The following is a 15,453-nucleotide window of genomic DNA, read 5'->3' as shown; positions in this document are numbered from 1 at the left end:
CATATAAGTCTGTGTTCTCTTCAGACAATCATTTCCTCACCAGCTGACCACAATGCAAAGGTAGGCTTCACGTCTCTCTTAATGTCTTCCAACTGTTCTGTTATCATTTTGCGAAGTATACAAATTAATACCATGTACCTATGTTATACCATTAGTTAGGACTAATGAATTCTGCAGGTCTTCCTACTTCCCATTCTCGGTTTTCAAAGCCTGAATATAAAATATTTACTTTTCCACATAAAAAATCTCAATATTCTTTATAATTTTTAATATATTTAAAGTATGCCTCCTCTGTATGGTTAACGAATTCAGTTAACCTAAGGGGTTTGCTAATGTTTGACACTCACAAAGTAAAAACTAATATCAGGTACAGATGTGTGTCAGTTTTGGGTGTAAAATTATGGAATGGACTTAATGATGAAATAAAGATGTGTAATTCTATGTATGTTTTCAAGAAGACTTTAAAGTCTAAAATTATCAAAGGTTACAATGAAATTTGATTGAATTTGATTTTTCAGTAGTAATGGAGTATTAGTGATGTTTTATTGTGAATTATTCAGTTAATCCTATGATGGTACAGGATAGGCACAAATAAGCCTTGAGGCTTCAGCCTATTCCTTTTTCGGTTGCTGTCTGTTTATTTTGTAAAAACATGATTTTGTTTTTATTTTTTATTTTTAACCGAAATAAAGCATTCATTCATTCATTCATTCATTCAGTTTAACCAAAAACAAACCCAGATGCTTCTCAGGGGTTACTCAATAAGCTGTTAGATATTTTTTCTTCCACAATAGATACTATGAATTTAACTTAACAAAGAAAGATATAATCAAAATAATATGAGGTGATGTCTTTCTGTTTAGCAAAATGAATACATGTTTAACCCTTTGAACCCTGAACCTGTAAGTCATTGCTATTTTTCTTTTTTTTAAATCTGGAGTGGTTGGACAAATCAAATAACTTAATGCGACATCCAGTGTTTGTGTGCAATACATTGCTCATAGTTTGTACTTTGTACAGTATATTCAACTCAACCTACAAAAATTGTTTTCACATGAAAACAATGTAGTTTTTATGTTGGTCCACTAATAGGTGCTGTGTTCTGGTTTTGTAATTAAGGGAAACATGCGTGAGTAGAGAACGTTACTCTCTAAATATTAACAATGAGAGTACATGTACATGTACTTTTTGAAGTCTGTCTTCATGGAAACGGGGGAAAAGCAAATGCACACCATGGTTGTTGTAACTAGTAGTTGTACCCATGCTCAGTAGTAGTAGCTAATCTGTTATCAAATACTAGAGGAAATGTGTCATCTGCATATGAAAATGACTGAAACTCCAAAAACAACTCCCTAAACATCATCATCATTTGTTTGGAATCATAATAAAGGGTGAAATAGTGAATGTATCATCATCATATGCCACTGTTTTCTTATTCACTTATTCTGGTCTGACAGGGAGAAAATTTCATGTAGGAATGTGCAATGACATTAAAGAAACTTATCAAAATGACAACCATTTTTATCATAAGTTTGCCACAAGAGATATAATTAGTACAAGCAAAGAATAATGTTATTGATTCTCCAGCTGTGTTTTGTGTACCACCAGCTTCCAAGTGTTAGTGTGTGCTTTGAATTCAGTCAGTGATGCTTGGACTGAGCACTTTGTGAGTGTCGAAACATGCTGACAATTTCTTGAGGTCTTTCATGGATTCTTTGATTTCACAGGGTGATGTTGGGGCTCCTCTGGTGGCTGTTCCTAATCTGTATATCTCAACAAGATCCCTGTCATTCATGTACAAAAAACAGAGATTCAACACAGGATCAAAGTGAAAACCAGAATATGCAAAAAGAGAATATCACAGGTATGTCTGAAGATGAGGAGACAAAGAAAGATACAGACAGGCCTTCAAGTCGAAAAGCAAACAAAGATCAAGGGAATAAGATGGACAAGGACAAGGACAAGGACAAGGACAAGGACAAGGACAAGGACATGTACATGTACAAAGACAAAGACAAAGACAAGGACAAGGACAAGGACAAGGACAAGGACAAGGACAAGGACAAGGGCAAGGGCAAGGGCAAGGGCAAGGACAAGGACAAGGACAAGGACAAGGACAAGGGCAAGGACAAGGACAAGGAGAAGGAGAAGGAGAAGGAGAAGGACAAGGACAAGGTCAAGGTCAAGGTCAAGGACCAAGGAAAAGGTTGCAGAAGTCGCTGCAAAATATGTCCTCAAAAGAGACCGGGTAAGAAACATTGATATATTCTCTTTTCAAATTATCATCATCATTTAAATTGTCTTGTTGGTACCACTGATATTTGAACATTTATTCACTCCTCAGGAGTTTCAGAGGCCAAATGTTGCATGGCCGATTTCAAATACGTTCAGGAAAAAGGAAACCCAGATGACACTATTGAGTATAAATCTTATTTTATTTCGAAATGTGTTCCTCCCTCTCATCGCTAGGGATGCACCGATACCAATTGGGGGGGGGGGGGCGGGGGGGGGGGGGGGCTTGATATGCTGTCGTCAGAGTTTAAAAAAAAATGAAAGGGGAAATCCACGGGCCAATTGAATTACCGTGCCACCATCTTCGGACTGAATATTTAAAAAACAGCGTTATCCTTGAGGGTAGCCACAAGAAACTGCAATATATACTTCTCATTGCTGCACCCACCCCACACCTGCCTGGCTACTTTGGCACCCACAGGCAAAAATATAAACTGAGTACTCAGTGTAGTCAAGTAGTTAAAAGGTCAGTACATCAACAGTGGTATCGGTGCGTCCCTATAAACGACAAAATAATTTCAGCTCTTTCAATTCCATTTGTCCATTTGTGCATCTGTTTGTGGCTCACTTAGTAAAACATGAAAATGAAAGTAATACCTTGGACAATGTGATGTTTTTTTTTCCCCAAAAGTGCCATTGAGTCTCTTGAGGAAGTTCTACAGGGAACAGACATTAATGGAACGACGACGATATCCATGGACACGTATGGAGTGGCACTTCTGCACAAATCCAAAGGCGTCTTCGAAGGTCTTAAAATTTCTGCCAGTGACACTGAGGTAAATTGGATTGAACACACCTTGAGACTAATTCTAAGAGAAAAGGTTGCTGGTAGATTTGGATTTTTGTTGCTTTGTCAAAGAAACAACCTCACAATATCTTATGTATAGATTCTTTTTAAACGACGGGTTGGCTGACATGTTTCGGCTGCGTCTGAAGCCTTCCTCAGAGCGTCATCTGACGTGTGATGACATGTCGGTCTTTATCAGGTGACCGGACTGACAGAACTGTCGGATTCTGTCAGGCCGGCCATGCCCCTCGCCGTCTGGTGGTCTCTGGAGGATGGAATCCCAGGTGTGTGAGAGGATGTGGGCCCCTCGTCCCGGTTTATGATCTCCCGCTTCCTGATCTTGATGGCCTCCTTTATCCACCGTTTATCAAACTAATGTGATGACCCTTCCCTCATTCCAGTTGACGGTGTGGTTGTTTCTTCTGCAGTGGTCGGGGATGGCTGATTTTGCATTTTCTTGTTGTGCAGTCTTTTTTTTTTTTTTTTATCTTGTGAGTCGTCCTGCTGTTTCTTTTTCACATTCTGTTTGATGCTTTTTTTCTCTTATATTAAAGGATCTACCCGTTTCACCAATGTATGCTTTGTTACATGGTTTGCATGGGATTTCACATATTATGTTGCATTTGTTCTCCGGGTCTATTATATCTTTAGGGTGTACGAGCAACTGTCAGAGTGTTTTGTGTGTGGTTTCACTGCTGTGCTGATGTTGTGTGTTTTCATTATTCGTTGTATGGGTTCTGTTATGTCTCGGATGTATGTAATGCTGCTGTTGTTTTTGCTCTAACCTGTTTTTTCTGCGTGTTTTGTTTTCTTTTGTTTTCTCTTCTTTTCTTTATTCTCAACTTGTTGTTTTCCTTTGTTTATGGCCCATTTTGGATATTGAGACTGTGTGAGTGCATTCTTGATGTATTTGTCCTCCTCTGTTTTTGTCTATGTCATCTGTTATGCTGGCGGCCTGTTCATAAAATATTCTGACGACGAAAAGTTTGTGTGCTGTGGGGTGTTCTGATGTCCAGAGGAGGTACTGGTCCCTGTGTGGGGGTTTTCTGTAGACTGTGATTTTTATACTGTCGTCCTGTCTGTGGTGAATCACAACACATCAACACAGCACCCGCACACTGCAGACCCACTCTCTGGAAAAGATACGTAGACGACATCCCGGAAATAATAAAAACTGGACACACCCAAGAGCTCACAGACCATCTGAACATCATGAACGACACTGGAAACAAACAATTCACACATGAAGAGGAAACTAACAGGACCCTTTCCTTTCTGGACATGAACATTCACCACAGACAGGACGGCAGTATAAAAATCAAAGTCTACAGAAAACCCACACACTTTACATTAACTAACTGTACTTAACATTAACTTTTTAGTTCAAAAGTGCTCATCACCAATAGTTATTTTTATATTACATAAAGTCCTGCATCTGGGATGATAGGACATTATCTCCTTGGGTAACATGTGCGCTTCCTCCAAAGTCGCATCACATAGAAGACGATTAAACGCCAAACTTCTGATCATACACCTCATCCAGGAGTTCTTAAAGTGATGGATATATTCAAAAACAATGATCCACTTCCCGTTTGGTCTCTTTGATAGGTAATGGCTGACACAGTGGTTTCAAACAGCAGAGTGAGCGTTTGGCTGCCGGGGGAACTGCAACCCGGACTAAATGAGACCATGGTGTTCTGCATGCTGAATGTGACTGAAGGGGTCAGTGTACCTACACTTTGCTACCAACTATTTTGATGAAGAGAAACTGCCTAGACAGGCATAGATTTCACTTTCTACTGAGTGAGATTTCAAAAATAAAATACATATACCACTTTTTTTAAAGGTAGAACTAACCATTATTTTTCTTTATTTGTTTGTGTTTTTTTTAAATCATGTTTTTTTTCAATTAATACATTTCTTCTCAATAAGTTTCTTTACCGAATTGACCCATCGGTGGGCAGCCACGGTATGGTGCTTGGGGTAGCTGGTGGGGGTCGAGGGTCTTGCTCAGGGGCCCACAGTGCTTGCCAACACAGAGAACTGAACTTAGACCAATCATACTTTATTAATCCCAACCGAGCCACGGCTTACCTGAATACGTATTAAGTATCATTAGGCCTAAATGATACTGTATGTGCAAACGATACATGAACGCCATGAATCACCTCCACTCAGCTTCTTCCTCGACGCTATGCTCGCCTCCAACTATCTAAAAAGGCCGCGTAGTGTGCTACTGTAGATCGAGGGACTGAGCTCGCTGTTCATGAGTGTAGCAGTTAGACTTTAATGTTCAGCATATACTGTAGCTTCACTGGTGTGTGAGTCCTGAAACTCTTTATCACGTAGCGTGCAGCAAGTTGCGTGTCGCATGTAGCACGGCTCGGAGTAAAATCCTCCTGATCCACTGAGCAGCTAAACTACTCAGCAACATTGGACTCTGCTGGTCCAAATGTCTCTGCGGGTTAAGTTGCTGGTGTTGCACGAACCATCTTTCTCCTCCTCTTGATATTTTGTCAGAACATAATTTACAATCTGTCAGACTTTTTTCATTCCCATTAATATTAAACATTCTTCAAACTGCCGACATCACTCATCCTCCCTTGTCTACCTGCTGATGATGTTGCTGATGGATGATGTCTCGTAATACTTGCCGGGTTGTATCAGAGATCTTTTATGAGTACGTGTACTCCATGCAGTATTGGTGTATCCACAGTTAAGATTATGATTGTCATGTCTGAACTGTCATTGAACTGTGAATGTTGGCCTCAATATGAGATCTAAGAACGTTCTTTATATGAATATGAGTTAATGTAGTTGTGGGAGGATACGCTGGCTCATGAGGGCAAATAAAACTAATATATTCGCGTTATAAAAGGTAACATTTAGAAATGACCACAAAATAGATCATCACGCTTTGTATTCAACACATGACAAGGAAACAAGCCTAAACTAAGCATCCTGTTGATTCAACACTGGATTTTTGGTTTAAACAAAACTGTTTATTGTCTTTGTTAGTTTTTTTTATGAGTTGAATATTTCAAACTCTCCAAGCTGCATACTTGAAAAGGCTTGATAATAAATTTCACCATACAAGTAAATTCACCAATTTTTAAGAAGTGCAAACATGATGTCCAGCACCTTTCTGAATGATTTAGTGAAGTGAAACTGTGTGCTGTTGAATGAAGGAGAAACTCAGATTTAGATCAGGTAGGTAATAAAAAAAATAGGAACTCTGTGAGATGTTGCAAGGCTGCATTTCACCCAGTGTATAATGTGTTTTTAATCTGAACAAAATGTTTGATGTGCATAACTTTACAACTAGATGCTTATCAATGCACAGAAGATGACATTTTGTCAATTTATTGAGGTCATATTGCATTAATGGCTAGCAGGCATGATTTGTCTTAACAGTACAACTTTGTTAAATCGAACTAATTTATCAAAAACAATAAAAAGCCACATGTAGTCAAATGTAGTGCATGAGAATCTTCATTTTATTTTTATTTATTTTATAAAAAAAAAAAATTCACAAAAGAGGAAGAAAGTTTGTGACAGAAGGCAACATCCTCCAATGTAACGGTGCTTTACTCTGCACCATTGTTCTCTGTATTTCCACTGACAGTGTACAAGTGAGCTTATCGGCAAACTGTAATTGACTGTAAATTACTTCACAAAGTTGTACAATGTATTGTTATTTTGACTTATATAGTGCTTTTCCACTGCTTGAGCAACCCTATGGCACTACCTCCCGGATATCAAGTCTGTGCACGTCACAACATCCTCTGTTGCAAATCAGTAACGTAACTTCCAAACAGTGAGCAGTGCTGTCCGGATAACGAGCCATTAAGGCGTTTGTATTAAGCCTGTTGAAAGATATGCCTAGAAGAAATGTGTCTTGCCGCATACTGCTACGCATGTCATCCTTCTCAATATCCCCCAAAATGGTGTCTTCTCCTTGGTCTCATTTTGCTGTTTCGGCAAATGTTTCATAGGCCCGTTGTGTATCGGCCTACTTCTGTAAAAGGCTGTCAATCATTTCCACTGCAGCCTCCATAATTCTACAGGAAAAATAGTTTCCTGGCTTGGCTGAGTACACAGAGGGCACAATTGAGGAGGTTCATGATAGATTTAAGACAAAAACTGAATGTACTTCTGTTTAATAATGCGATTAAACAGAGTGGCATGTGTGCCTAGAATGATTAACTTAACATTTCATCGTTGTGTCAAAATATTGTGTTAAATGTCCAGACTTTCTGTCTTTGACCCCCTGATTGTCTTCAAATTGTCTCGCAGTCTCTAAATGCCTCGGCCAAACTGTACGACAGCAGACTTGTTGGCCTGAGTTTGCCGAGGAAAGTTTCAGGACTCCAGGAGAATATCCAGATCACCATAAATCTAACTACAAGCATCAGTGTAACTATAACTTCCTCTGTTACCTTCTGCAATCTTTGTGTGAAAAAGCATTCTCAAACACTGTGACTCTCATGTAATTATTGGTACTAACATGTAAAGTCCTCTCTTCAATTTCACAGAAAAACCAAGATCCAGTGTGTCACTTCTATGACTTCTCAACCAGAGGTGAGTATCCAAGCAAAAATTGATTCAATGAGTTTTAGTGCTTTCTTGGGTGGATGTGGTGTAGAGGTGCTCATTTATATGAATATAAATAATATGAATAGCCCACCAGCATATAGAAATTACATAGTTCCGACTATATAGGGTTGCTTACTGCTTCTGAACATCTGATTTGCTATTCATGTATTTCTGTTTCTCTCACCAGAGTTTAATAAAAGTGGCTGTGACACTAAGTGGAACGAGGATCAGGGAAGCATCACCTGTTCCTGTGATCATCTCACATTCTTTGGCATACTTTTGGTAGGAATGACCTTTTTTTAACCTTACAAACTGTGCAAAAATTGCACAGATTACTGATATGTATCATTTGATCCAAATACCTCAGCTAGCTTTCTTTTATCTCAGCCAGGAGATACAGAAGATGCCAAAAGTATTTGCTCAGCTCTGCACATCAGTTGTTCCAATCACTTCTATGGCACCACTTTTATGGTGCTATAAAATCAAGCAACTAGGGATCCAGACTATTTCCACAAACATTAGTGAAAGAATGTGTCGCTCTCAGGAGCTCAGTGAGTTCCAACGTGGTCCAGTGATAGGACGACACCAGTGCAACAAGTCCAGCCGGGAGATTTTCTCACAATCAACTGTTAGTAGTACAATAGCAAAGTGGAAGTAATTCTGAACAACAGCAACTCAGCTGGGACGTGGGAGGCCAGGTATAATCACAGAGTGGACTTAGCGGATGCTGAGGCTCATAGTGGGCAGAGGCAGCCAACTTTCTGCAGAGTCAACGGCTACATACGTACAAACTTCATGAGATCTTCAGATTACCTCCAGACCAGTGTGTAGAGTTTCATGGAGGGTTTCCATGGCACTTCATCACCGAGCACAGTGTTAAGTGAAGCTCACAGACACTGGACTCTAGAACAGTGGAGGAAGGAATCACACTTCTCCATCTGACAATATGATAGAAAGCTGGCCTCGGAGGCTGCCAGGAGAACGGTACTTGTCTGAATGCATTGTAGCAAGTGTATAGTTTGGTGGAGGGGGGCTATGTTGTAGGCTTGTTTTGGGAGTGTGGGCTCCGCCCCTTAGTTCCAGTGAAAGGAACTCTGAAAGGTTTAGTGAACCATGATATTTTGAACTATTTCATGCAGTGGCGGATTTTGCAATAGAGGAGTGGGCAACTGCCCAGGGCGCAAACTCAACAGGGGTGCAACTATTCAGAGAAATTTATTTCTGAAAACAAATAAGCTGTGCAGTTGGTTGGAACCAGCAAGGTCCACCACTGATTTCATGCTCCCAACTTTGTGGCAACAGTTTGGAGACGATCCCTTCCTGTTCCAATATGACCAGTGCACAAAGCAGGTCCATAAAGACCTAGATGATCCAGTCTGACTGGCCTGCACAGTGAATAAACCGTGGATTTGAATGAAATGTGGTCGGCTGATTAATTCAGTACTGAAGAGGAAATAATCCAGATGACCCTAAACTGGTTTGACATATTTCAGTTAGAGGATGCTGTGGGTTTCACCCATGTAAGGTTTGTTGTAAAATGTGTAATACAAAGTACAACTTACGAGTCATGACAGTTTTACTTGAAGTTCTCAAAATATTCAGAACTGGGCCTTCATTACTTTGGGATTAACTGGACTGCTGTTGCAGGCTTGTCTGTCACTTTAAAAAATGATGCATCATGGGAAATGGAGGTGTCATGTGTATGTTCACTTTTTAGAATGTAGTTTTTGAAGTGCTTTGCGTCACTTTACCAATCACATCCACGGAGAAACCCTGCAGCGCAGTTTACAGATTACTGAAGGAGCAATTATTCTCTGAGAATATGAAGAATTAAAACACATCCACCAGGCTAAAAGCAATACTGCTGCCGCGTCCGAATCCAGATGATAACAGCCCAGCAAAACGCCCGGCGTACCAGGCAGAGACAAAAACAAACACTCCTTTAACATATACAGGACTGTCTCAGAAAATTAGAATATTGTGTTAAAGTCCTTTATTTTCTGTAATGCAACTAAAAACATGACAATGTCATACATTCTGGATTCATTACACATCAACTGAAATATTGCAAGCCTTTTGTCGTTTTAATATTGCTGATTATGGCATACAGCTTAAGAAAACTCAAATATCCCATCTCAAAATATTAGAATATCATGAAAAAGTATACTAGCAGGCTATTTAACTAATCACTTGAATCGTCTAATTAACTCGAAACACCTGCAAGGGTTTCCCTGAGCCTTTAAAAACACTCAGCTTGGTTCAGTAAACTAAATCACAAGTATGGGGAAGACTGCTGACCTGACTGCTGTCCAGAGGACCATCATTGACACCCTCCATCAGGAGGGTAAGACACAAAAAGAAATTTCTAAAAGAGCAGGCTGTTCACAGAGTGCAGTTTCAAAGCACATTCACAAAAAGTCTGTTGGAAGGAGGAAATGTGGCAGGAAACGCTGCACAACCAAGAGAGAGGACCGCAGCCTTAACAGCATTGTGAAGAAGAGCCGCTTCCAGAATTTGGGGGGGCTTCAAAGACTGTGGACTGAAGCTGGAGTCCAGGTATCAAAAGCCACCGTTCACAGACGTGTCCGGGAAATGGGCTACAATAGCCGTATTCCCATGGTCAAGCCACTCCTGAACTCAAGACAACGGAAGAAGCGTCTGACTTGGGCTATGGAAAAGAAGCACTGGACAGTTGCAGAGTGGTCCAGAGTCCTGTTTTCAGACGAAAGCAAGTTTTGTATTTCATTTGGAAGTCAAGGCGCTAGAGTCTGGAGGAAGGCTGGAGAGGAGCACAATCCAAGTTGCTTGAAATCCAGTGTGAAGTTCCCACAGTCAGCAATGGTTTGGGGAGCCATGTCAGCTGCTGGTGTTGGTCCACTGTGTTTCATCAAGTCCAGAGTCAATGCAGCTGTGTACTGTACCAAGAGATTTTAGAGCACTACATGCTTCCATCTGTTGAAAAGCTCTATGGAGATGATGATTTCATTTTCCAGCATGATCTGGCACCTGCCCACAGTGCCAAAACCACCAGTAACTGGTGTACTGACCATGGCATTACTGTCCTCGATTGGCCTGCCAACTCCCCTGACCTGAACCCCATAGAGAATTTGTGGGGTATTGTGAAGAAGAAGCTGAAAGACACCAGACCCAATAATGCAAATGAGCTAAAGGCCGCTATTGAAGCATCCTGGGCCTCCATAACACCTCAGCAATGCCACAGGCTGATTGCTTCCATGCCACGCCGCATTGATGCAGTAATCCGTGCAAAAGGGTTCCCAACCAAGTACTGAGTGCATTAATTGACATTTTCAAATGTTTGATTTTGTTTTGCTGTTATAAATCTTTTTTTTTTACTTGGTCTGAGGAAATATTCTAATTTTTTGAGATAGGATATTTGAGTTTTCTTAAGCTGTATGCCATAATCAGCAATATTAAAATAATAAAAGGCTTGCAATATTTCAGTTGATGTGTAATGAATCCAGAATGTATGACATTTTTGTTTTTTTAATTGCATTACAGAAAATAAAGACCTTTATCACAATATTCTAATTTTCTGAGACAGTCCTGTACATTTTTTCACACCTTCAAAAAAATTGTACGCACAGGGCACAGTGCGCACAGTATTCCGGCTTGCGGCGCCACTGAGTCAGATATAAATACAACAAAGAATGTAGGCTAAAGGTTTAAATATGCATCAGCAGGAGGCCAGGCAGTGATCAGAACCGGTTGTCATTTTTATGTTTAGACGGCGGAGGGTGTTGTCAGCAGCTGCTGAAAGTAACTAAAAAAGTAACTTGGGATCTAACTTCGTTACTTTTAAAACAAGCGATCAGTAAAGTAACTAAGTTACTGTTCAAAGTGGTAACTATTGGCAGCACTGAGATTTATAACATAAATAAATAAATAAATAAAAACACAACGGGACCACAGCTGAATACAAGCAGAGGTCCACATTGCACTAACACAGTGAAACAATGAGTTCAATAGTTTATTCAGAATTTATCCCATCTTTATGCATGTATAATGTATTTATTGTGTCTTTAAATAATCCAGTGTTTTCTTCACAATTGTCATCTTCACAGTTATCACCAGATGAAGATGTCTCAGATGAAGACCAGGAGATCCTGACATACATCACTCTGATTGGCTGCAGTCTTTCTCTTTTCACTCTGATCATAGCTGTTTTGCTCTTCATCGTAAACAGGTAAATCATTCATTTCTTGGGGATTTCATTCTCATTCCAATTTGTTCACTTTTATTCAACCTTCCTGTTCAGTTAAAGTCATTATGTATTTAGTTTATTCATAAGTATTTTGCTTGTTTCTTTTCAGGCAGGGAGGTTGTTACACACACTTTTGACATGTTTTCATCAGGATGAAGATGAAATTAGCATCCAGTGTTGCCACGGTTACCTTGAAAAATCAATCTGATTACTGATTGCTATAGTTACTCCTTTGAAAGTAACATAGTTACTTACTAATTACTGGTTACTTACTTTTAAAAGTAACTAAGTTAGATTACAAGTGACTTTTTAGTTACTTTCCGCAGCTGCCGACAGCACCCTCCACCGTGTCAACATAAGGGAGGAGCTTTCTACCAATATATCTTTTTACTAAGGGGAATCACAATAATGGAGTAACATCTCTGCAGTTGTGTTGTAAGATGTTCAAGTTTAATGATGATGTTGTTTTGGTTCCCATTTTTTGGTGTTGCCTGAACGCACCGATTTGGCCTGTGATTGGCTGAGAGTGGAGAAGGGGGATGGGTCAAGTGAGCATTTGGAGACTGCCTGTGTGTTTGTGTATTTGTGTGTTGGGTTGGAGGAGAATGAAGTAGTGGCCGGTTCTGTTACAGACAAGAAACTCGTCCTCCTTTCCAATGCCCTGCGGGACGCTACAATAGTAACGCACAGTGACTTGGATAAGTAACTTTAATCTGATTACTGGTTTGGAAATAGTAACACGTTATCGGCATCACTGTTAGGATCCAGTCTTTTTCCTCTACTTTTACATGACTTTTACATGATGTGACCGTGATCACTCACTCCATAACATTTCTCCACCATCTGACAGTAAGATGAGAGCAGACCTTTCGATGAAGGTCCACATCAACCTGGCCGTTGCTCTCATCCTCCTCAACCTCCACTTCCTGCCCAGTCAGGCGGTCGCAGCCCTCCCCTCCACCGGGCCGTGTCTTTACATGGCTGTCGGTCTTCACTACTCACTGTTGGCCACCTTCATGTGGATTGCCTTGGAGGGCTTCCACCTCTACCGTCTCTTGGTCAAAGTCTTTAACATCTATGTGAGGTGGTACGTGCTGAAGCTCAGCCTCGTGGGATGGGGTGAGTGGCGTCATGTGGGCCGTCAAGGTTGCTCTCTACAGTCAGTAAGCTGGGAGTGAGACCATTGGTTTGTGTTTCAGGCGTTCCTGCTGTCATTGTGTCTCTGGTGACGATCGTCGACAGAGGCTTGTATGGCCGTGTCCCAATGGACTCCTGGAACTCCAACACTACAGCAATGTGAGGCAAAGACTGCAGCAAACCTACAAGCGTAGCTCATATTTAACTTTTATCTATCAGCTGTTTTGTGCGCAAGCGCGCGCGCGTGTGTGTGTGTGTGTGTGTGTGTGTGTGTGTGTGTGTGTGTGTGTGTGTGTGTGTGTGTGTGTGTGTGTGTGTGTGTGTGTGTGTGTGTGTGTGTGTGTGTGTGTGTGTGTGTGTGTGTGTGTGTGTGTGTGTGTGTGTTTGAACTGTGTCAGGAAGTAATTCTTGTAATTTTATGTTGTACTGATAGAATTAGGTTCGTGTTTTAAAGTCTAGTTATTATGTCATTACCCCACAACCTTTCCCAGTGACAAGCTTATAACAACCACATTCAGGGGCATAGCTTTTGCGTTGTTGTTTCAGAAAAGTTTTGTGTTTACGTGGCAACATTCTGAAAACGATGCCTTTTGACACTGGAACAGCAGGCACACTGAAAACGATGTAGTGCAGGTGTTTGTTTATGTAATGAAACCACACACAAGTGCAGCAGAGAACAGTTCTCTCGAAACATTACCAATGGGAGTACACGGACATTTGTATGGACAGACGACCAAGTTGGATTGTTATTACAGTGACTGTCAACAATAAAACTGCCAAGTCATAGGAGAAGATGGACTGGGAATCATGACAACAATTTGTTGTGAAATCCCACATGCATTGGTGATGCACAAACGACTACCTCTGTGGATGCTATCGTAGGCTTTTTTTAAATACATAATGAATTTGAATAGATAATTTAATGACTGTAATGGATGTCTTTTCTCTTATGCATTTCAGATGTTACATAACCAATGACACAGTGAAGACGGTGACGGTGTTGGGGGTGTTCTGCTTGGTCTTCCTCTTCAACTTTACGATGTTTGGGGTGTTAATCAAGCAGGTTGTGAGGTTCCACTTCACTAAAGAGGTACATGGTAATCTTCACATTTTCTCTGTTGACACGTTCTTTCTGACATAAAACCTAAGGGTGAAAATAGGCAAAAAATGACGCTTGAATTCATTGGTGATCAGAGAAAATTATCTCTATTATATAGAGATGCATCGATGTCACGTTTTTAAAAGACGAGTACCAGTACGAGTACCAACCTATAGGTACTTGCCGATATTGAGTACCAAGATGAGCACTGGTTTTAAGGCATACTCCATATGCAAATATACACAAAGGCTACGCGTTGCTGCAAACCACCTCTGCGTCGACGATACATGCACCTACAACAGCCCTGCAGCCTACAGTACGCATAGAGCAGTGCATAGCCTCTATATATGGAGGCCAATTGTAAACAATCTCCAAAATCCAGATTATTCTGCTTAGTCACAATTCACTCTCGACAAAATTGCTTGCAACTGGTCTGATATTGGTCTGGTCTGTAAACAGAACGTTTTCTGCTTTATTTGGCTCACCAGTATGGGCAGAGCTTCCGTGAACGAACCAAGCAAGGCGTCTGCACCCTGCTGGGACTCAGCATCCTGCTCGGCATCACCTGGGGCCTGGTATTCTTCTCATTTGGCTACCTGACCACTCCTGGCCTCTACCTGTTTTGCATCCTGAACTCACTGCAAGGTCTGTTGTCAAAGAGCTATTTAACAAGTCTTTATTTAACATGTCTCTTGTGATGAGGTTATACTGTATACTTTAGAGCAACATAAACATTGAGTAGATGGTTAAGTAACGAAACCAAAAGATGAACCTTGGTGTTCTACTTGTACATCATCAAACATAAAGGCCACTGACATGACATTTCAGGTGAAAACTGTTTTTGCATTTTTGTTTCAGAAAAACTTCACTTTTAAACCGCAACCTTCTGAAAAGGATGTCTGTTTCCACAGAAACAGCAGACACATTGATAATGATGTAGTTAGCATGTTGGGCCACGAGTTGGTGCTGTTATATGTTTTTGTAATGAAACTTTGGCTTCCGCTGTCTACACAGTTCAGAGCCTAAGTGTTTTCAGAAAATGTCGTTTTTGCCAATATACTGTACACACTGATTGAGTCGGAGCGTTTTCAAAAAGTTCCATCTTGGTAGCCATTTTGAAAACTTGTGTTTTCAGTGACTGGAGGTAATCTGAAGTGAGCTTGAACTGAAGTATTTTGTCCCCTGAAGGTGCATGTGAATGAAAGTGAATTCTTTTCAACTCAGCACAGGCCAAATACCTGAATTCAACTCAGGATTATAGGTTTACATTCCTACTGGAAACGGACCAAGTTACGATGAACATGTGCATGTTGATTGAAC

At 40.6% G+C, this 15,453-nt stretch overlaps 1 protein-coding gene across 1 annotated transcript in view; it reads left to right on the top strand.

The window, feature by feature from the left end:
* LOC308106876 (adhesion G-protein coupled receptor G5-like) overlaps window positions 1-15,453 on the top strand; it is a 16,769-nt gene continuing 1,316 nt past the window's right edge. Inside the window, exons 1-13 of the mRNA XM_080458888.1 lie at window positions 1-60; window positions 1,728-2,248; window positions 2,345-2,420; window positions 2,924-3,068; window positions 4,688-4,801; window positions 7,376-7,495; window positions 7,615-7,660; window positions 7,863-7,957; window positions 11,758-11,879; window positions 12,748-13,016; window positions 13,097-13,193; window positions 13,995-14,124; window positions 14,622-14,778. Of these exons, the coding sequence (XP_080315014.1) occupies window positions 53-60; window positions 1,728-2,248; window positions 2,345-2,420; window positions 2,924-3,068; window positions 4,688-4,801; window positions 7,376-7,495; window positions 7,615-7,660; window positions 7,863-7,957; window positions 11,758-11,879; window positions 12,748-13,016; window positions 13,097-13,193; window positions 13,995-14,124; window positions 14,622-14,778 (1,900 nt within the window). The 5' untranslated portion in view covers window positions 1-52. The remainder of the gene's footprint in view (window positions 61-1,727; window positions 2,249-2,344; window positions 2,421-2,923; window positions 3,069-4,687; window positions 4,802-7,375; window positions 7,496-7,614; window positions 7,661-7,862; window positions 7,958-11,757; window positions 11,880-12,747; window positions 13,017-13,096; window positions 13,194-13,994; window positions 14,125-14,621; window positions 14,779-15,453) is intronic.

The sequence above is a fragment of the Lipophrys pholis genome (genome assembly GCF_963383615.2).
Source record: "Lipophrys pholis genome assembly, chromosome: 2".
Taxonomy (NCBI): Eukaryota; Metazoa; Chordata; class Actinopteri; order Blenniiformes; family Blenniidae; genus Lipophrys; species Lipophrys pholis.
The sequence above is the reverse complement of the archived record's forward strand: the minus strand, read 5'-3'. Positions and strand labels throughout refer to the sequence as shown.